The 21059-nt window shown below is 48.7% G+C and overlaps 2 protein-coding genes across 8 annotated transcripts in view; one reads left to right on the top strand and one right to left on the bottom strand.

Annotated features, from left to right (window-relative positions):
- SIK3 (SIK family kinase 3) overlaps window positions 1-9501 on the bottom strand; it is a 72344-nt gene extending 62843 nt beyond the window's left edge. For 4 of the 7 annotated variants that reach the window (XM_031599890.2, XM_031599889.2, XM_090123471.1 and 1 more), the window contains exon 1: window positions 9292-9501. In XM_031599890.2, the coding sequence (XP_031455750.2) occupies window positions 9292-9486 (195 nt within the window). In that variant the 5' untranslated portion in view covers window positions 9487-9501. Of the gene's footprint in view, window positions 1-2955; window positions 3850-3887; window positions 4259-9291 lie in introns of those variants that run through there. The other 3 variants (XM_090123472.1, XM_031599885.2, XM_090123474.1) reach the window with 3 other exon arrangements.
- Window positions 9502-11412: 1911 nt separating this feature from the next.
- On the top strand, window positions 11413-19525 carry PAFAH1B2 (platelet activating factor acetylhydrolase 1b catalytic subunit 2). Its single transcript, XM_031599891.2, has 6 exons — window positions 11413-11557; window positions 12426-12513; window positions 13242-13331; window positions 14279-14395; window positions 15323-15445; window positions 16087-19525. The coding sequence occupies exons 1-6, from the start codon at window positions 11529-11531 to the stop codon at window positions 16363-16365; spliced, it is 726 nt and encodes a 241-aa protein (XP_031455751.1). The 5' UTR covers window positions 11413-11528; the 3' UTR covers window positions 16366-19525.
- The last annotated feature ends 1534 nt before the right edge of the window (window positions 19526-21059 follow it).

Raw genomic sequence — 21059 nt, 5'->3', positions numbered from 1 at the left:
CTTCCCCTCCAATTTGATATTATCTGAATTAGGAGGACAGGAAGCAAGCTTTGTTTCAGGCAACAAGAAACAGTCTTATCACCAGCACTAATGCAACAGGTTTTCGAGTTTCAAGATCTACATGTGGCAAAACAAAAAGCTTTTGGCTGTTTACCTCGGAGATATGCAAGCTGCTCTAAAATAGCCTGCCTGGGTGGCTCTGCACAGCACCTCTTGTTTGGACAAGCACGTTCAACGGGTGACTATTTGAATTCTGACTCACTCCAACATGCCGGGGCACCCGACTGTACCAAACCCCAAAGTGCTGACTCGGGGTTTGTGATGCAAATCCGGCAGGAAGCAGCATTTCCCTGCTGGGACAAACTGCCCTGGTCACCGGGACGCTGCACTGAGTGGCACAGTGTGTGCAAAGCACGCAGCTAAAGGAGAGCTCTCCCAGCCATGTGCTGCCATTTAATGTCTGACCTTTTTTTTTTTGCGTCACTTCAATCAAACTGTGGCAATTGTGAGCAAACTGTTGTTATCTTGTACCACTTGTAGATGGACAGCAGTGCAATCACAAGGAACTTGCACAACACTAACAGATATTGGCTTCTGTCAGAGAACATAAACACTAAAGATTTAGGCACTGAATCAGAAGTTTCTCTACCTCTGACATAACTAACCAATTCATTCAAGCAGCAAGCATGAACTACAGACCTTCCCCAAAATGAAAATACATGAACAGACTCGCATCATGCCACCAGAAAGTGATGCAGTGTTGGTGCAACCCCATGGGCTGCTCAGAGATCCAAAGGAGCCCAAGAATTAAACATCTAAGCTGTGCCCTGGCCTACAAAGTAGCCTTACAACTGTTCTGTTATTTAGAAGCAATTATCAAGGAAAAGTAAACAATCTGTTGGGTATTTAGAAAACATTCCGGTCCACTGCAGTCATTAAAAGGAAGCCAGGTGCTAGTGCTGAGCTAGGAACCAAATCAGCAGAACTTGCTCCTATTCCCTAGCGCCAAATCCCCATGATCACTGTCACCTTACCAACCCCTTCCACTGAAGGCAGCTTTCTGGCCCAGGAGTCGCTCAGGGACTTACATTTCTAAGTGCAGCGTTTGCAGCTTACGTGGTTGTTTTGGAGAAAACGCTGAAACAACACAGGTTTTTTCTAAGCTTTGATCTACAACACAAAACATGGCTCTGCTCAGAGCAAGGCATGAGGAAGAAACTCAGGTTTTCCAGGTCTGTGAAAAACCAAAGGGAAAAACATTCCAACCACTCCTACAATTCAGCACTGCGTCCCATCCTTGCCTGACAGGAGGTGAAGCCCCAAATCCCATAGAACAGCTCAACTATCACAGCTGCCCCTGAGCTGCCATAGAAGAAGCAGCTCATACCCAGCTGGCAGTGCTATGCGAAAGCCGTACTCCAGTTCTGCCAGCCATACCAAACTGGGACCAGCAGCACAAACACAACACAGAGCAGAGATCAGGGCCCACATCTACCCAACTCAAACTGCAGATGTGCTTCCTGAGTGGGAAAATACCTATAGTCAGTCTTCACTCATCTTTTTACTGCGTGGTGTGAGCCCCAGCTTGGCTGAGAAAGTATTTGTATCTGGTTCTGACTAAGCATAGGCTTCCCCATGTAACTCAGCAGCCATGGGGTGCACGTTGTCCCAGCACCCACGCAGCAACAAACCCCACAGACAGTGACTGAGGTTTCCTTCTCCTCCACCAGCACTGTGTCCTATTTCTTATACTATAAAACAGCTGAACTAACCAACACAAAGGAAAACTTTTTGGGTTTTTGGTTGTGTTTTTTTTTTTTTTTTAAACCATCTTTACACTTTCCAAAGCAGCTCAGGTGAAAAGCAACCACACTGGAAGCCAAATGTCAAAATCACCATATACAGAATGAATGAGAATATTCTGACTGGTTTCCAGTGAGACTGTAATGAAAACAAATGCTTGTTATACAACTGACAACCCTCTCACTGTGTCAAAACAAGATGCAAGAACATCAATGGGCTCTGTGCACCAATATGATATTCCTTCATGGTTACTGGATAAGGAGTCTATTTGCTTAACAATATAATGCTTTTTTTTTTTTTTCCTCCAATAGCACTAACTATGGCACAAGGAGAAGCCCTACAACCTCAAAAACTGCTGAGGCCAGCTGTTGGCAGCCCCAGGGACACAGAAGATAGACACAAGAGGAGCTCTGCACAGAACACCACTGTCCCCCAGGCACCTGGCAGCTTGCTGTCAGCCAGCAGCACACCACCCTTCCCACTTGTAGGCATGGCAGAGGTCAGAGAGCCTAAGCATATAGGTGGCAAGAGACATTTTTTCAACCTGTTCCCTCCTGTTCAGAAGAATGCAACCCATTTGCCATGGATCCATGCACCCTGCCTGCCCTCAGAAGCAGCCATGCAGCCCAGTGAGGGGACCTGCAGGCCAGCACCAGGCACAGGGCCTGGTGTGAACATCACCTTCCATCCCACAGGCAGCAGCTGGCTGCAAATTAGGACAGCTAACTATCAGATCTGACTTCACATGGTTACATAGAGCTCATCAACTTACTCCTTCAAAGTCCATTAAAAAGACTTAGATGTTGTCAAAAGCTACAATTAGAAGATCAGCTCCTATCCTACTGCCCTTGGCTGCTAGCATGATGCCAGGGGGCTTGAACTAGACTGACCTGATCCCTGAGAGCACCCACAGCTGCACGCAGAGCCCAAGCACAGAGAAAAGGCAGGAGCAGAGCTGAAAGGCAGCACTGCTCGCAAGCAGGCTGCCCAGCTCCTCTTCCAGTAGTGCCTGTGGGTCCCTCAGACACCTCTACAAATACTTCCCACGTATTGCTGTACATACATTCTGTGCAGGAAACAAGGTGCACAAGAAGTAGCTGAAATTTAACCAAAGGAAGCACAGACGGAGGGGGAGCGAAGGAAAAACCTTACAGTGGTTTGTCTCGTGAGTTTGTTTCTTCGTTTGTTTCCTTCTGCAGAATTCCACGTGCCCTTTCCCAGCCATGAAAGCTCTTCATTGAATCCATTTCATCAAAACTACTTCCACCATATTTTAAAAATCTCTGCAAGGAGAAACATCAGCTTGCTTAAAGGCAGGAGATATCCACAGCTTCAAAATGCAGGTTTTATTTCACATGCTTTCATCTGATGCAGCCTCGTGCTCTCCTTCATTCCCAGCATCAACCACGCATCCTCCTAACAGATCTCCAGCAGTCACCCCAAGCCTGGCTCTGCCAAACTGCAGCAGCTCCGCTCCAGCCCCAGTCACACACAGATGCCCTACAGAGAATCCTCTTCTGAATGATCTTAAAAACTGGGCAATTAATGTAACGGAATCACATCTGATATTTTAATCTGAAGGCAGAGCTTCCAATTTTTGAGCCATACAGCAAAGCAACAAGCACCAAGGAGCTACTGAACGATGATGAAACCCATTACACGTGACTGTCAATAAAGACATCACCTGTGTTACACAAGAAGAGAACAAAGGCCAGTCACCTCACAGCACAAAGCAGTCATTTTGCACAACGCAATATTTTATGACCTTCATACACTCCAACAAAATCAACATTCACATCAATACCTCTGATTTCATACCAAACTGCCAGTGACCCAAAGCTTTCAGGAGGAAAGTCTGTGCTCTGGCCTTGTGCACAAGACAACCAGGTTGTATCAATAACCAAAGCACAGAACTCAGCCTGCTTCCCAGTCAGCTGTGCACTACCCAAGGAGGAATGCCAGTCACCACAAACCAGCTAATAGTGGGCAAGAATGAAGTCTTTTTTTTCCTAGTTCTTCAACATTATGGCATCCCTGAATCTGAATTGCATCTAATCAAACTGCTAACATTCCCAGTACATTACCACGAGGCTGCTGGGATAACCAGAAGCAACAGCAGTGTTTCAGTGTCATCAGCATGTCTCCATCTACCAAACACTTCAAGCAGTTGCACTCAATGATCCACGTAGGTCCCTTCCAACATTCCATGATTCTAAGACATTGGGGATGTCACAGAACATCATGGGAGAACTTGCGGCTGTCAGTAAGACCCACCTTGGTTCAGATGCGTGCATCCCAAATATCTGCTGTCCCCCAAATGCTGCTGACTCGTGAAGCCGAGCTCAGCTCATCTCCCCCCACACACACAGCCAAATGCTGGGCTATTTTTGGGCGCAGCATGTCAGTTCCAGTGGGTGTGGGAGTTTGTTTGTGTGGGTTTGTATGATTCGACTACTTTGAAACTTGGCTGAAGCCACATAATTCCCTTTTTATGGAACCCCCTTTGATGGCCATTTAACAGAGAGGGTGAGGTTTAGCCTCAACTGCAGAGACTCGGGGTCAGAATTACTAGAAAAGGGATGCATAATGACTAACAATGAATCAGTCTTCAGTGGTTTCTTCATTTAAGTGTTAATGCAGCATAATAAACCCCTGGACTAAGATCAGCAGGAAGGCTCTGTCTGCAATAAGTAAGTTAGACCTGCACAGGCTCCAAAGGGACACTTGATCCCATTTAACCCTTGATGTGTACAACCAGTGCCATGCAGACAGCAGGACTGACACCTGAGAGAGGACAGCACAGCTCCCCATGGGATGGCAGAATTCACACACGTTTCTCTTCAGCCAGGGGGAATTTCAATTACCAATTTTAGTCTGTACTACCCTGGCAACCTTGGAGCACCTGCCTAAAGCTTTACTTTGTGGTGGGGCAGGAAACTGTCTTGGTACAATTATTCTGACAAGAGCAAGAAGGAGCATGCTACACGTGCTAGTGTATGTTTCATGGCAATTGTACAAGGCTGATATATAACACAATGAAAGTATGCAGAGGGGAGGAAGGCATTGAGTTGCTGCTTATCTTTGAAAATATCCAATCCCCAAGGAGTCCAGGTCCAGAGCAGCACACTGCGACTTCTGTATTTTCTTCTAACAAGATTCCTCCTTCAAACACAAATGAGAACATCTAATTCATCCTCCACGTCATTCACAAAACCTTTGCAAGACACCTACTAAGAAAAGAGACACCAATCCATTTTTATGTCATAGATGTTCCTCTTCCCACTCACGTTCAGCAGCAGCCTCTCTCCCTCCCAGGGGCTATTTCTGTCCCTGCCCCGGGGTACCAAGCTCCATCCATGGGCATTCATCTGCTCCTGCAGCTCAGCAGCAGATCCAGAGCTTCGCAACAACAAATGTTTGGGAGGAAGAGCTCCTGTGCAGAAAGTGGGAGGCTGCAGCGCTGAAGAGATACCAAATACATAGCCCCCTCAGCCCCCAATTAAGCTACCACTGACACAGCAGAAAAGTACTAATTACCTTTCCTAGTCATGCTGCTCCCTCACCAGAGAAGGCTGAATGCAGGGCAGGTTCTGTGGCCATTTGCTCACCCTGCAGGAGCAGTGCTGCTGGTAGCTGGTATTCCGTCTGAGCTGCTGCACTGTTACACTCATCAAGAAGAATCCTGGTCTCAAATTTAACCATGCTCTCACATTAATCTCTTGGTAACCATATGTTATTTCCTACAGCAAGAAAAATGTTTTAATGAAACATGTAATGTCTCTATTTCAGCTTGTAGTTGATACAGTTAATACCTCTGTGGGGTTTAATAAATATTCTCTGTTATCCCCACTGCAGCAACTATGCTCAGCCTAAGACCATTTCTGGCTCTTAGGCTTTTACTAAACCTCTCCACTAAATGAGAACTAAAACACAACTCTCTTGCAGCATACAAACGATGAGAACAAAAGGCCATGTGAGCAGTATTATAATAGATGCCGGAGGAATTAGTAATTACAGCTATTGGCTTTTCTTATGGCCAAGAGAAATAAGAAGCAGTGCAGACAATGCACCAACAAATACCAAAAAAGCAGAGGAAAACAACTGAAAAAGGTCACCTTACAAGGCCTCCGAGTGGCTCATAATGAAACAAACAGCACCAGTATGAAATAATTCCCCTCTGACACGACAAGAAAGGACCACAGTGTTGGGGCACACAGACTGCTTGGACTATCATGCTTTGAACACTGATGATCCGTGGTTATCCTGTAGTCACATGCTTTGGTGCTGCATGCCAAAGGTAGGGAAGAGCAGGAGAACAAGCAGCAGCCAAGACTTTTCCAGTGACTGCTCCGCCAGCAGCTCTGCACTCATCTCAAGGAAACAAATCCAGACAAACCAAGGCGGCTTCTAAAGGCTCCCACATACAGCACATCAGTCAGGGCCAAACTCCTTCCAGAGCCTCAAAACCTAACCATCACAGCTGGATTTTAGCCTGCTTTTAAAGTGTCACAGTGCCCACCTCCAAGAACTCTGTGCAAGATTTTTACCGTTGGCTCTCAATTCTTCCAAATGCAAACCACAGAAACAAAGCCAGTTCTTTCAGAAGGGACCATCCTCCCCTGGTTAAAGCAGAGACATCTCCTACCTCCAAAGAAGGCTCAGCTTCTTAAAAAGAGAGAAAAAAAACACAACTCAGGTCAGAGGAAGTAAAAAATAAGTAGACCGTGAGCTCACAAGAAGGTAAGGCTGGACAGCAAGGAGGTCACTGGGCTTGGGAAGTTGCCACATTCTTTCAGGATTGTGAACTCTGATGTCCATTGCATTCCAGCCACACTCAATACCCTGAAGAAGAGATGCAGCAAGATATCCTGCAGGTGCCCAACTAATCCCAGTCAGAGCAACCGGTCCTAGTTCCTTCCCAGCTATCAGAATTGGGCTCCTACAGAGTCCAGGACTCTAACTTTGCATAACTGGGGACTGAATATAAATTGCTGGCTTGGTTAACACATAAATTGTCAACTGTTCCTTTCTATTTCATTAGTTCCAGCAAATACAATTATGAATACAGGCCTCCTGCCCTTTAGGATGATTAACATTCCCTTTCATTAGTGTCCCCAACACTGCTGACCCACATTCAACTTGTGAAATCCAGTTATATGTAAACTGCAATGTTCTGTGTCAGCAAGATGTGCCAGACCACCAGAGCCAGGAGCACACAGCACAAGCTCTGCTCCTTTCTGGAAATAAACACAGTCCTTTAACTACAAAACAGCCAAGAAAACCCAGTCCTTTAACATAAGAATGGGCACCAAACCATTCTTTGCTTTACTTTTTTTTTTTTTTTTCTTTAGGTAAAAGGGGACACAAACCAGGAATGCTCACGCTGTTATCTTTAGATGTCACATCAAAGTCCACTTGACCTGGCAAACATCCATAGGAAAGGAAAACAGATTCCCAAACCTTATCAATAGGCAGGCTACCTTTTAAATTCATGAGCAGCAATGAATACAAGCCTTCCAAGTTATTAATTTCACCTTCAAAGTCATGTAAAAAGACAGGGCACACTATTTTTCAAGCGAGCATAGATATTCATACTCAAATTCCTTTTGAAACAGAAGAGCATGGTTCCCAAGGAGCAGCCATGATGAGCAAACCAGCTTTCCTCTAAGAGAACGTGACATGGGGTCAAGTTTGTGCAGGGATTTGATGGCTATATTTGAACGCTGCTTGATTCTTCTATGCAACTACTACTGGAAGAAATCATCTCTGGAAGGGGTCACAGCACACTCACCAATTGTACTACATTTGTGTAGTACGTTCAAAGGATTCTTTCAGATCACGAATGGAACCATTTTACCAAGTCTTTACTTTCTTCTAAGTCATTTCCATTAAGCCAATCCGTTTCAAGTATTACTGGGATGAAACCAAGCTCTCAGTGGTTGTTTTCTATTCCCACTGCCATTTCAGAAAATACTTCCCATACAGATTCACCCTTTTCAGGGTATTTTACATCAGTACCTCCCTTCTAACCTCAAGAATCCCAGAGCTTGAAGCAAGTAACTCTCCCCTCCTTCCTCACTCCTCTCCTGGAGTCAGCAATGACAGCGCCTGCAGAGAAGGAGAAGTACTGAAATAACAGCACTGGGGATTTGCAGGCAAAAAGAACCCATTTGCTTGGCAGGGTGGGATTTTAAAGGAAACCCGACCTCAGAGTTAAGAAAGCTTCCAGGTCAAGTTTCAGCTCCTAGCTGTTCCACCTCAGCCTTCCCAGCCCTGCCATTCACACAGCCAACAGATCCCAGCTGTTCTCAACACAGGTATTTCCCTCAACATGACTGCGTTCACAGGGACTTCATCTCCTCCACTCAACTGAAGGGAATTTCGAGGCACACAAAGCACCACCTCCGGAGTAGCTCACACTCCAGCAGGCTCACTCGCAGGTGACAGCAGCAACTGCACCTCCATCCCACCCTGAGAACAGCTGTGCTGCTTCCTAAAGCAAACAAAGCACCTTCCCTAGCTTCAGAGCTGCAGGCACCAGTAAGCTGCTGTTTAACAGAGCTTCTTCATGGCCAGGCATTCCATCTTGTTCAATCATTCATAAATAAAGCATCAGAGTTAACTTCAGTCCTGTCTGTTCTGAACGCAGCTTCCTAAACTTGTGGACCTTTTGCCATTCTTCAGGAAAAAAAAAGAGCAACCTGAATGCAAGACTGTCTCTGCTTGAGTATTGTGCAAACTTTGAGTTAAGCCTCGACTCAACAAGAAGGGCTGAATACATCAATGTTACCTGCAGCCAAAGGACTGATCTCTGCTTAAGAGAAGTCTTCTGTGTTTGAAGCATCCAAGCTGCTACCACTGCTTCTAGTAGGGAAGCTCAGCATCGCGAAGGGAAAAAAGTGACTGAGCCCTGCGCAAGGGCAACAGTAGCTGAACTGCAGGTTAAATTGTAGCATCTAACACTTGAAACCGACATCAGTTCATGCAATAGACACAAACGTATCCCAGTTCTGAACAGAAAGCTCCAGCAGATGTTTAACGACCAATTTCTAAACAGCCCCTGCCACGAATTTCACGCAGTTACCTGGGAAAAAGACAGACCAACCATCAACAAAGCAACCCCACGTCGAAACAGCTCCATAAATCAGAACGCAACTCCCAAAATTCAGACGGCAACTCGAACATGACAGCTACAGCCCTCCTCGCGGCCTCGAGCCGCAACGCAGAGCGGGACGGCATCGCGACCGAGCCCTGAGGGCCGCGCTTCCAGCTGCCCGCACCGCACCGCGCTTCTCACCGCCCGCCGGGCTGCTTTGGGCAGCGCTGCCGTCTGACAGCACCGCCCGGCTGCGGCCCGCGGCCCGGCCCAGCTCCTGCTCTCTCCCCGCACGGCGCGGCGCGGCTCCGGCTCCGCCAGCGGCACGGGAGCGGGGCAGAGCCGGCGGGAGGAGGCGGGCGGCACAAACGCGGCCGGGCCGGGCTCCTCACCTTGGCCCGGGTCACCAGGTGCGTGGCCAGCTTCACGACGGCGAAGTTGCCCTTGCCGATGGTGCGCTCGATCTCGTAGTAGCCGATGCGAGCGGGTCCCGGGGGTCTGGGGGGCGGCGGGGCCGGGGGCAGCCGCGGGGCCGGAGGGGGCCCCCCCGCACCGCTCGCCGCCGCCGCTGCAGCCGCCGCCGCCATCTTGTAGCGAGGAGCAAACCCCCCCCCTCGGGGCTGCGGCACCGCGTGAGCTCATCCGCGGGGGGGCGGGGGGCGGGCGGCTGCCATGGCAACCCCGCGGGGCGGGGCGGGTGACGTCAGCGCGGCCGTGACGCCCCCGTACGTCACCGCCCGCCGAGGCGCGGGATTGGCCGAGAGGCGCGGCATGGGAGCCCCGTGCGGCGCGGCGGGGAGGGCGCCCCCGCGTGGGGCGGCGGTGGAGGGCGGAAGGTCACGGGTTCGAATCCTCGACACCTCGGCGCGGGGCAGGTGGCCGGTCCTCTCCAAGCTTCATTTCGACCCACAGCCGCTCGCTTCCTCGCACTAAGATGATCTTTCACCACAGTTACGCATCCGTGCTTCGTTCCTTTTGTGGCACGAGGGAAAGAATGCTACTTTTAGCCTGGTAGAAAGTTCTCCTACTGCCTTAATATTGTACCCGGAATTGGAGCATTAACACTTTAACTCCCAGTGCACTACATGATGTTACGATGTGGAATACTGAAAACCAAAAAACATAAAACCATGACAAATGTCTCTTCTAAGATCAAGCAAGCCTCGAAAATATTTGCAACTGCAGGCCTGGCTGCCCTGAGCAAAGCACTCAGTCCCTTACAGGACACTTGTAGGAATCTTGCTGTGGGTCTGCAGACACCCCAGGCTCAGTGCAGCCCAGCACATCCCCTCAGCTCATTGCACTGCTGTCATGTGCTGGGAAAATGGCTGCAGGGTTACATAAAGCAGGCAGGGGCATGGTGCTGGCAGCACGCCAAGATCGCCACCCCTCTGTGTGCTTCCTGGCAGCAACCTTAGGAGCAATCCTCCCTCAGAGGTACAGCAGGCGAGAGAAGGGGTCTATGGAAACAAAGGGGCCTGGGCAGGAGGTGCAGGCAATGCACAACTGTATTTCAGAGATTAAATCTCCGAAAAGCCTGAATGAGGAGCTACAAAAACCTTCCTATTCTTCTGCTCACCGCCCATGGTTCACAGGCACTGCACTTGATCATTGCTGGCTTTTTGCACCCCTCAATTTCCACCCAGCAGTGCCTCCCACCCGCAGGGATCTTCCCAGAAGTTTGTTGTTGAGGTTGCCTGGGGAAACGGCTGAATTCGCCTCAAGTGGTCTGGCTGTTGCTAAGAGCAACATTTCAGCTGCAGCTGCCCATGAAAGAAGACAGGTGTGCTAGTTATGTGTTTTAAAAAGCCGTGAAAGAGCAAAAGACTGCTTGCAGCACAGCCTTCCTTTAATAATCATTAATCCTTGCCCTGCTGGCACTGATCACGTGGGACAGTGACAGCCACTGGCAAGCGGTTGGAGTGCAGGGAACCTGAACCACCACCTCACCACCGCATTCACCCCATGCTTTCACCAGGCTGCCTCCTTGCCACTGGGTCTGCCTCGTCCTGCCTGTTCCTGCTTCGGGACAAAGCAGAGAGCGAAACCAAATGGTCCTTTCTTTGCTGCTTTAACTTCAAAGTACAGAACTCTGGGGCTGCAGAAACTGCGCATGGCCTTGGGAATGCCACAGCGTGCAGCTCCCCCCGCAAGAAGGGTCTGCGAGGAACACGTGCAGCTCTCACGGGTCATGGTGAGACTGAAAAGATGCACAGAGAGGTGGAGATGCTCGGAATGCAGCGATGGCTCTGCGGCCTGGTGGCTCCGCCATGTTTTGCTGCACCTGCACGGCGCTGACCTACAGCAGCCCTGCCACCGCAGGCCGCCAGCCCGCCTCACCTCGCTTCCCGACGCCAGGCCGCGGGCCCGCCTCCAGCCGGCCCGGCAGCGTGACTCGACCGACGTCACCGCCTCGAGAATGACGTCATAGCGACGTCACCGCGGCGCGGTGCCCCCTAGGGGCCGAACGCAGAGGCGCTCTGGGCGGGACTTCCGGCAGCGCGGCCGGAAGCGTCGCGGGGAGGCGAGTGGCGGTTGGCTGTGTGGCGGCGGCGGAAGCGGAAGTGGCGTTGGCGCAGGCGCGGAGAGAGCCCGGGCCGAGGGAGGGAGGCGCCCGCCCGAGCGAGCCATGGAGCTGCGGGGGGAGCTGCTGTCGCCGTGAGTGCGCGGGCACCGCCCGGCCCCGCCCCGGGCAGGCTGCAGGGCTCCGGGCCTCGCCTCGTTCCGTGGGGGGCGGCGGGATGGCGGCGCCGTGCTTTCAGCCCCTCCCGGCCCAGCGGCTGCGGGCGGCCCGTGGGAGCCGTTGGGTGCGGGCGGCGGCTGCGGGCGCTGCTCAGGCGTTGGCCGCGGGGCGGGGCGGGATCCGGCCCTCAGCGCTGCCATCCGAGGGAGGAGTGCGGCTTTGTCGCCGTGCCTGCAGGGTGCAGCTTGCAGGGTGCAGCCCCGCTGCCCGGCCTAGCGCCTGCACGGCGCGCTGCTCGGACCTGGTTTTGTTGCGGTGTCTGTGCTCTGCGGGCTGCCGGGCCGCTGGGTGAAGGGCTGCGTTTGCCCCGATGGCCGCTGCCCTTCCTGCCCGAAGTCCCTCGGGATCGGCTCGGCCGCGATGCGCAGCCTCCTGCAGCCGCTTAATCCACCTGTGCTGCGCGGCTCAGTAGCCGTAAGCTGGCTATCGCTGTACTAATAGGAGCTAATCCTCGGATTACCAGCATTTATTATAGTTAAGGATTTGCCCGGCTGAGGTGTGCTTCTGCAGGACGGTCTCTGAAATGAGCTCTTCTTTGTCTTTTTAAACACGTTGTTTTCACGTGTCAGTAGATGTTTCAGGAGGGCTGCCTGCAGTCTGTCTGGCAGTCCTGCACAGAGTGAAATGGATTTTGTTGTCAGCTAAAAGTCAACGTGCTTCGGAATGGCCGTGAATTGTCCATTGTGAATGTCAGGAAGTGCAGTGCTTTTCTGCCAGCCTGCCTTTTCCCCTGTGCTTGGATAAGCTTCTGAAAGCAGCCTGTCTGAAATGTTCTTTCCACAGGAATAGAATGAGCCATGGAGACTCGAATCCTGCAGCAGTCCCACATGCTGCTGAGGATACTCAGGGAGATGACAGATGGATGTCGCAGGTGAGAGAGCTGTCGTGGGAGATGGGAGCCTTTTCCTTGAGGGGCTGGGGGGCTGCTGGGTGAGTGCTGCATGTGCCTGTCGGACCACATTCTTGATTTGAGGTTGTAATATCTCTGCTACCCAACAGCTGGCAGCATTCTGATGCTTCTCTTACTTGAATTGACGAAAGAAGGCAAAAAGCAGCATGACCTGAAAACTACATTGTGGAATAATTTCAAGAAATAGTCCTGTTGCCCATTAACTGAGAGAAATTGCCAAGCCCATTGTTAAACAAAGTGCAAAGTAGTGCTTTCCGGTGTGTACCTTTGCAAGGGAGTGACAAAGCTGAAAAGGAGAGCTGAAGTGTTTGGTCTCCCATTCTCCTCTGCAACACTTCCTACAGACAGTGAAATAGCCAGAGGATACTTGCTGCACTGACTAACTGTTAATTTATCTGTTCTTTAACTGTTGAATTTAGTGGGTGCCTGACATATGGGTCACATATGGGTGGCATGGACTAGACAAACACTGCTCTTCTCAGAACCGAGGCCGCATCCCCTGTTAGAGTTTGTGTAGTTTAGGGGATTGTCCAGTAGTTCATGGGTTAACAGGGAGAAGCACATTGGAGGGCAGACAGGAGGGAGCAGGGGGAACTGGTTGGGCAACTGTCCCTTTCTGTCCTGCAGCAGAGATACTGATGAGGAGTGATCAATCTGAGCTTAAGTTTATGCTGCTTTCTTTTAAACAGCACAATAGATTTGTTTCGGACTGCAAAGACAAGGAACCTGATGTGCTCTTCGTGGGTGATTCCATGGTGCAGTTGCTACAGCAATATGAGGTACTGATTAAAACAAAAAAAAAAAAAGGAAAAAAAAAAGAAAAGAAAAGGCAATTGTGGGGTTATGTGAATTAGAATTTCTAATCCATTAACGTACAATTACTCACTGTCCAGACTATTTGTTTTGTTCTGCTCTGATTTTACTGCTGGTCTTCTGGTTTATTCCACCCTAATTCCTTAGTCATCCAGTGCCTGTTCAAAGTCTTGCTGATTTATCTCTATAAGCCATTTGTCATTCTCTGAAGCAATTAATAACTGCCTTCACTTTGATACGCATACACAACCCTTCACTAGTTCCTTGATTCCAAACTCTCAAGAGCATGCCAGTGAAATCTTTGCAGGTGTGTCTTTCTTGGCCAGAACACGTTTAACCCTTGATGTACTACATGCACTGACATACCTGCTTTTCTGTTGACAGAGTGCTAAAGACCTTCTCAGGAGTGAAATTTACATTAAGGACTAGCTGGGTTGTTTTCCTTTGCTTAATCTGTGAAACTGCTGGAGCAAAACTAAGAATTTTGCTGCTCCACAGTGGTGGTAACTGAGTAACATTGTTCTTCAAGAGCTGCTTCCCAGTGTAGTTCACTTTTTCTAGTTTTGTTTCCTGGCAATATGGATACTTTCTTTAGAAGTCCTGTAATTAGCTAAGCTAGGGACACCATGATCTACAGCAGCTCCCTTCTGTAGCTCTGATGCCAAATAGCTATTCAAGAGAGCTTCCCCTTCCTCTGTGCCAGGATTGAGTGCGTGAATGTCAGCAATTCTGTCTCTTCTGGACCATGAAGTAAAGCTTCATCCTGTGCTTAAATGCCACCTCTGGAAGTGATTTTTCAGAGGGTTTCTCACTGCTGTTTCCAGTGTTACTGAAGGCATTTTGTGTCTGTGTAGTATCTTTCTTTCATGATCAGAATGCTTCTCTCAAAGAGGAAACTGACCTGTGATTGCAGATATGGCGAGAGCTCTTCTCACCACTTCATGCATTGAATTTTGGGATTGGTGGAGACACCACTGGACACGTTCTGTGGAGACTGAAGAATGGTGAACTGGAGAACATTAAACCGAAGGTATAAACAGGCAACCAAACAAGGCAGCCTTGTGCTGATTTATAAGAGACATCAGGTCCTTGAATGGTGTAAAACTGAGTGAGCCACTTACTCTTAAGAGAGCTTTTGTTGAAAAGCTGTTGCCACTAAGTATGTATAAGGTACTGAAATGTGTTAGGCTAAGCTAGAAGTGCTTGGGAATGGAGCCATGGTTTTCATACACGTGGCTTTCACTGCTAACATGCATCAGAGGAAGTCATCAAGAGAAATGGCCTTATAGACTGATCAACATTTGTGTTGTCATTAGATTAGTTTGCAGTTGCAATGACACATACCTGAGGTATGTTCTCAGATAGAGATTGTGAAATATTTGATAAAAAGGGAGCAAAGATGCTCAGTATGTGTAGTGAAGAACAGCTTTCTACTTTACACCTAAAGCTGCAGTCCTGTGGTCAACTTCTTTGCTGAAAGCAATGAATGGTCCACCACAGTATCCAGTAGGAAGGCAGTGTCACTCATATTTCAATCTGTTATTTAGCAGCTTTTAAATCATTTTGCAAAGAAGTAGAGGTGCAGTTGTCCTTGTCCTGCAGGGCCTCACGCTATGCTGTGTAAATGCCCTCTTCTTGACCAAGGTAGGCTCCTGCAGTGTGTTGACTGAGAGGCTCTGTGAACAGGGGTGGGCTCACATCTAATAGGCTGTTCAGAAAACCTTCACAAGTCCTTGTTCTTCATCTATACTGGATGCCAAATCTGGAGCTTGTAAGATACTGTCCAAAAGTCAGCATAACTGGCAGCTGAAAACCTGCATTTTTGGTTTATCCTTTAGCTAGCCTGAGTCTTGATTGAGCTTGATGATTGTAGATGATGTTTATGCAGTGCTTTCAGGGTCAGCAAGACTATTACAGCTTGTTCTGAAAAAGTTGCAAACATTTCTTCTCCTCATAGGTCATTGTTGTTTGGGTTGGAACAAATAATTACGAAAACACAGCAGAAGAAGTAGCAGGCGGGATTGAGGCTATCGTGCGCCTGATAAATACCCAGCAGCCACAGGCCAAAGTTATTGTACTGGTATGTTTATTGGAGAGCTACAAAAACAAAGCCCTCCAAGGAAGCTCTGTGTTCTCTGTACTGTGTCTCTGTGGTAGTTATGGTTGTGATGGGGGAGGGCAGTTGTTTCATTTGTCTTCTGCCTTGTACGTGCATCCCTGGCTTCACCTGGCTTTGCAGCAGTTATCTTTTTAGCCCCTCCAGAGACAGATGTGATCATCCTCATTAGCAGCATTGCTATCCCATGTAGATGGTTTGTTGAAGATGTTCAGTAAGGAATAGATGAGAGCTGGGATTTGGAACTCTTAGTTTCCTTCCTCATTTTAATAAGTCAGCTGGTGTCTGTCTTTTTGAGGAGGAGGTGAGCAAAGGCATTCAGCACACCATTGAAACTTTATAAAAAGAATACAAACTGATAGATCTTTTGTTTTAACAAAAAAAAAAAAAAAAAAGCAAATTCCATGCCAGTTGTGCTTCTAGCTCATCTGGCTCCTTCAGTCATATTTGAAGTTAGATCTAAATGGACAAAATCTGATTCAAGGAATGAGATCCTTTTACCATAGACATCTTCAATCTTGAAAGGGTGCCTGAATTGAAAGGGAAATCATTATTATACCATCAGAGTTGAATGAAAGCTCTTCATTGCCTCCTTCTTGTGTCAGGGCCTGCTACCTCGTGGAGAGAAGCCAAACCCTCTGCGGCAGAAGAATGCCAAGGTGAACCATCTGCTAAAAGCCTCACTCCCCAAACTACCCAATGTGCAGCTCCTGGATGTAGATGCTGGCTTCGTGCACTCAGATGGCACCATCTCGTACCACGATATGTTTGATTTCCTGCACCTGACAGGAGGGGCCTATGCAAAGATCTGCAAACCCCTCCATGAACTGATCATGCAGCTACTGGAGGAGACCCCTGAGGAGAAGCGAGCTGCCCTGGCCTGATTAGCTGATGTCAGTGTTAACATCATCCAGCCCATCAGATCAGTTCTGTCACTGGCACTACAGAATCCTTCTTTCTTAAAGCACTTTCCATTGTAGAATGTTACAGATGTTCATATCTAGTGTTTTGAGGGGGAAGGCTGATGTTTAACTGGTCTTGTACAGATGAGGGCCGGCTTGGTTGGTTTTATTGCAGGAGGAAATTAGCTGAAGAAGAGTTTTACTTTTAAACCATTCCTCATTTAAAATGAGAACAGGACTGTCACTCTGTGCCCCTCTCACGTATTGTTGCTCTGTGGTTGTCCTAGAACCTTTTTAGCCTGTCTCTGACAGCCCATATACAGCTCCTGGCCCACCCTTCCTGGCTGTAGGGGTTGTGCTCTGTGTATTAGCCTGTGAACAAGAATTACCTTTCACTTGCTAATAACAGAACAGATGCGTTTTTCCAAGCTCAGTCCCACCTTTTAAAGGTTTCTGGTTGATTTTTTTTTCTTCCTTTTTCTGGGGTATTTTAAGTGACACGTGTTGTTTCTCACTCCTTATTTCTGAAGCAGCATGAAACTGGAATTCAGAAACCTAAGGGAACAAACTGTTAACTGAACTTCTGTAATGCTCCCAGGTGCTTGTTCTTGTGCTCATTTCCCCATACCTAGTAGCCTGGGCACTCTTCATTCCATGTAGCTTTCCCTGTGGGCAGTGTCATTCAGGTGCTCCTGATGGCTGTCCTGTCTGTGTACGGTTTTGCTGGCTTTTAACAGTCATTCAGTTTAGCATTTTAATTATCCAGTTAGTATCACACAAGGCAGTCACTTCCTCGCTACTATGGAACTGACGTTTCATTCCTTTGGGATGCCTGTGCTCCAGGGCTCTTTGCAGTACTGTTCATTGTTTTTTTTTTCTTTGTTTTTGTAAGTATGACTGTTACATCTTTTTTTTTTTTCCCTAAAGAAAACCCACATGAGTAGCCCCTTTTTTTCAAGGCATAAAACAGTCTGAAGCTTTACAGATTCAAAGGTGTATATTTCTTTTTCGCTTCTGTTTTACTTGTATAAACATTTTATTCAAGCAACTGCAGCCTCTTACAGTATGAAGTCGAGGTGTGGCCTTTTGCTGCCCTGGACACTGCTCACCTCTAGCCAAGGAAGCCATTGCAGCAGTGCTCTCTTACAGGGGCTGCAGGTAGGTGGGATTTTTTTTTTTTTTTTTTTTTATGAGCTGATTATAGCCTACTAATGGTAACATGAAAATAGCCTTTCATCTACAATGAAAGCTTCTCTTTACTCAGAAAGAAACTGTTTTGAACCCTAAATGCAGAGCCGTAGGGGAATAGATAAATATACTTGCAAATAAAATAATTTTAAATGAAGTCTGTTCTTCCTTGGCTTACCTACCAGAGCTAGAGCTTGCAGCACTGTGCAAACACTGCAGTGGTTCGCAGCGTGGTAGCTGATGGAGAGCTGCCAGCACAGATCTCTGCACTTCTTTCAGTGTATGAGGAATCTGCAGCCACACGTGCTCATCTCGGCAGGTAAATTGGAGAGGAACCGATAGCTTTTTAGCAGGCACTTCGTACTCTGTTCTTAAGGAGGGGTGTTTAGGTGTCCAGGTTGCTTGCTGTGCCCTGCTGCAATGAAAGTACGTAGGTACTGTATATAGTCTGTTTGCCCTTTTTTATAATAAAGGGTGCTGGTGTTTAATGCAGTCTATAATCTAGCATTAAGGAATACTTTTACGTCCCCACTACATTCCCTTGTTCCTGTAGATTTGATCATAGCAGGATTTCTGCCTGGATTGCATGCATAGTTTGTGTTTTGTTTCCAGTATATGTGATCTACACACAGATGAAGGAAGGATGAAGCTTTCCACTTCCCAGAAATAAATACCAGAGTGCTGTAGTAGAGGAGGGATGGCTGTCTCACCCCACAAAACAGGCTAGGCAAGCACTGCTCCCCAGCCCTGCGTGCTCTGCAGCCCTGCTGCTTTGCAGAGGGGGCTTTAAGGTAATGTTATTCACACTTCTGGTTAGATGCTCGCTGGAGAAGTTGGTATAAGAAAGTGTAAAATGTTAAAAATACGCTGCAGTGGAGGATTCTTGGGGGAAAGTTTTATTATCCCTCTCCCCCTCCTCACGCCCTCCTTAGGGAGAGGGGTTAAAACACATTCTGCTCCCTGTGAACTTTTCAGCTTTTGTAATAAGGCAGTGTGGTAGCTGAACCTATGCATCCCTGCTTTGCCCCCTGGTGTCACAGCATTTGGTTGAAGAGACGCTGGCTGGGAATGTGTTCTCCAATAAAAAAGCTATAACTTCTTACCTAAGCACCCTTACAATTGGGGCTGTGTCCTGCCCTGAGTCAGCTGCTCTTGGCGGGGCACTGTGTGGTGTGAGAGAGGTTTAGCAGGTTCATGACTCTGCAGTGAGACCGAGGATGGCTCTGCTGGCTCTCTGCTTAAGCTTGGTGTGCTAAGGTGCCATGTTCTGTGCTTGCTTCAGTGTTCACAGCCCTCTGCTACCTTAATTGTTGCTGGTTATGACCGATGGACAAAGAAAGAAAGGGCAGCTTTGTGTCTGAGACTTCAGCTCTATTTGTGGCTGTTTAGTAACAAATTGTCCTGCTTCAAATTGAGAGGTTTTGTGTGGGGGGCAGGGAGGGATTGTTCCTCCTCGCTGAGCAGGCACCAAAAATGAGTGCCTTGCTGTAAGAAGTGTAGGAAAGCTTCAGTTGGAGCTCTGGGTGACCGATGTCCCCTGGGATTGGGGTTGGGCCGCCTCTGCCCAGCCAGCATGAACTGTGTCATTGTTAATGGTTGGCTGTGAAAGAACTGGCCCTTTGAGGCCTTTTCCTTCTGTAAACAACCTAGCTGCATTTCTCGGTTCTGTGCTGAAGCCTGATGTCTTGTCTGTGCTGTGACCTGTGAGCATCGCCAAGTTTCATATTTATTACAGCAAAGAAGAAAAGATGTGAAAGGACAGCAAGAGTCAGTGGGGGGGAAAGAGCACTCCAGGCACGTGATGGGGACCTGCAAGGAGCAAAGCCTGTGTATGTGAATCAGATGGCACCTGCCCCATCACTGCTCGCTGACTTGAACCTTCCCAGGAAGAAATTGTGATTCTGCTTTGGCAAAAAAAAAGAAAAAGGAGAAAAAAAAAAAAAAAAAAAAGAAATGCATCAGCTGGTAGAACTCACTCTGTTTAGTGCATATTTCGATATAAATGTAAATGTTTCACCCCAAAGTGTTGCAGTGTGTGTGTGTGTGCATCTGCACGTGCGTCTTCCGTTCCCCTGTGTTGGTTGCTTGTTTTGTTTGCTGTGGGAGAAGTGCTGCTGGGAGCAGTGCTGCTGCTCGGGGTGGGGAGAGCAGAGAACTTCCAAACTGAATTCACAATGTTCCCTCCTGGGATATTTAAAGTCACACTCATCCGGGTCCTCACTGCTTGTTTAATCTGTCCTTATTTCCAGTCTGGTTTGGTTCTTTTTCTTCTTTTCCTTTTACTCACTGTTTGAAAACAATGCCAAAGCTCTCAACAATGTTCTGCAAGTGAAGGTAACTGACTTTTTTGGCCCTAGATGAGACTTTAGCTTGCTTTTGATGACTCTGTGATTTATTTTTGATAGCTTTGAAATGTGTAGGGAATGCACATCACTACAAAATCAACCTTAAAGTCATTCCAGTGAAGGCAATATTTGCATCTGAACAAGAGCTTGGGAGTTTGCTGTCTGTCCCCAAGCAAATCACTCAACCCATTGGCAGCAGCAGCACCACCCATCAACTGGAAACACCGCACAGACTGCCTGAAAAGTGCTTTGAGACCCTCAGTGAGAGGACCTAGAGAAATAAAGTGCACAATAGCAGCAATGCTCACGTCTCTGTATGTTTGTCCAGCAGAGAATAGACAGAAACCTGCAGCAGAGGTGTTATGTTCTAGCTCAAGTCCAGGGATGGATTCTGGGGGAATCACAGAATGGTTTGAGTTGGAAGGGAGCTCAAAGGCCGCCTGGTGCCTCCCTGCAGTGCACAGGGACACCCACAGCTCCAGCAGTGCTCACAGCCCCTCCAGCCTGACCTTGGCTGTCTGCAGGGACGGGGCACCACCGCCTCTCTGGGCAACCTGTGCCAGTGCCTCACCGCCCTCAGTGCCAAACCTTCTTCCTCATCTCCAGCCTCAATCTCCCCTCTTGCAGTCTGAAGCCATTTCCCCTTCTCCTATCACACAGACCCCACTACTGAGTCCATCCCTCCCTTCTCACAGCCCCTTTTAGATGCTGACAGGCTGCTCTCAGCTCTCCTTCTCTCGCCTTCTCTTCTCCGTGCTGCACAGCCCCAGCTCTCAGCCTGTCCTCGCAGGGAGGGCTTCCATCCCTGCCGCCATCCCTCCAACAGCCCCACGTCTCTCCTGCCCTGAGGACTCCAGCTGTGGACGCAGTGCTCCAGGTGAGGTGTCCCAGCGCACAGCAGAGGGGCAGGAGCACCTCCCTGCCCTGCTGCTCTGGCTGCAGCCCAGGGGCCGCTTGGCTTTCTGTGCTGCGAGGTGTGAAGCTGAGCTTTTCGTGTGGTCCCTGCGCTGCGCTCGGTGCAGAGGGCGTTGTGTGAGCACGGAGGGCGTTGGGAACGGGGCACGGCAGCGGGTGTGATGCGGGCAGGAGGTGCTCACCTCTCCCGCAGCCGCCGTGCCGGTGCCGCCCCGGGCCGTCGTTCGG

The sequence above is a fragment of the Phasianus colchicus genome, chromosome 23 (genome assembly GCF_987193195.1).
Source record: "Phasianus colchicus chromosome 23, bPhaCol1.hap1.1, whole genome shotgun sequence".
In the NCBI taxonomy this organism is placed as follows: Eukaryota; Metazoa; Chordata; class Aves; order Galliformes; family Phasianidae; genus Phasianus; species Phasianus colchicus.
This window is presented reverse-complemented; position numbering and strand designations above follow the sequence as displayed.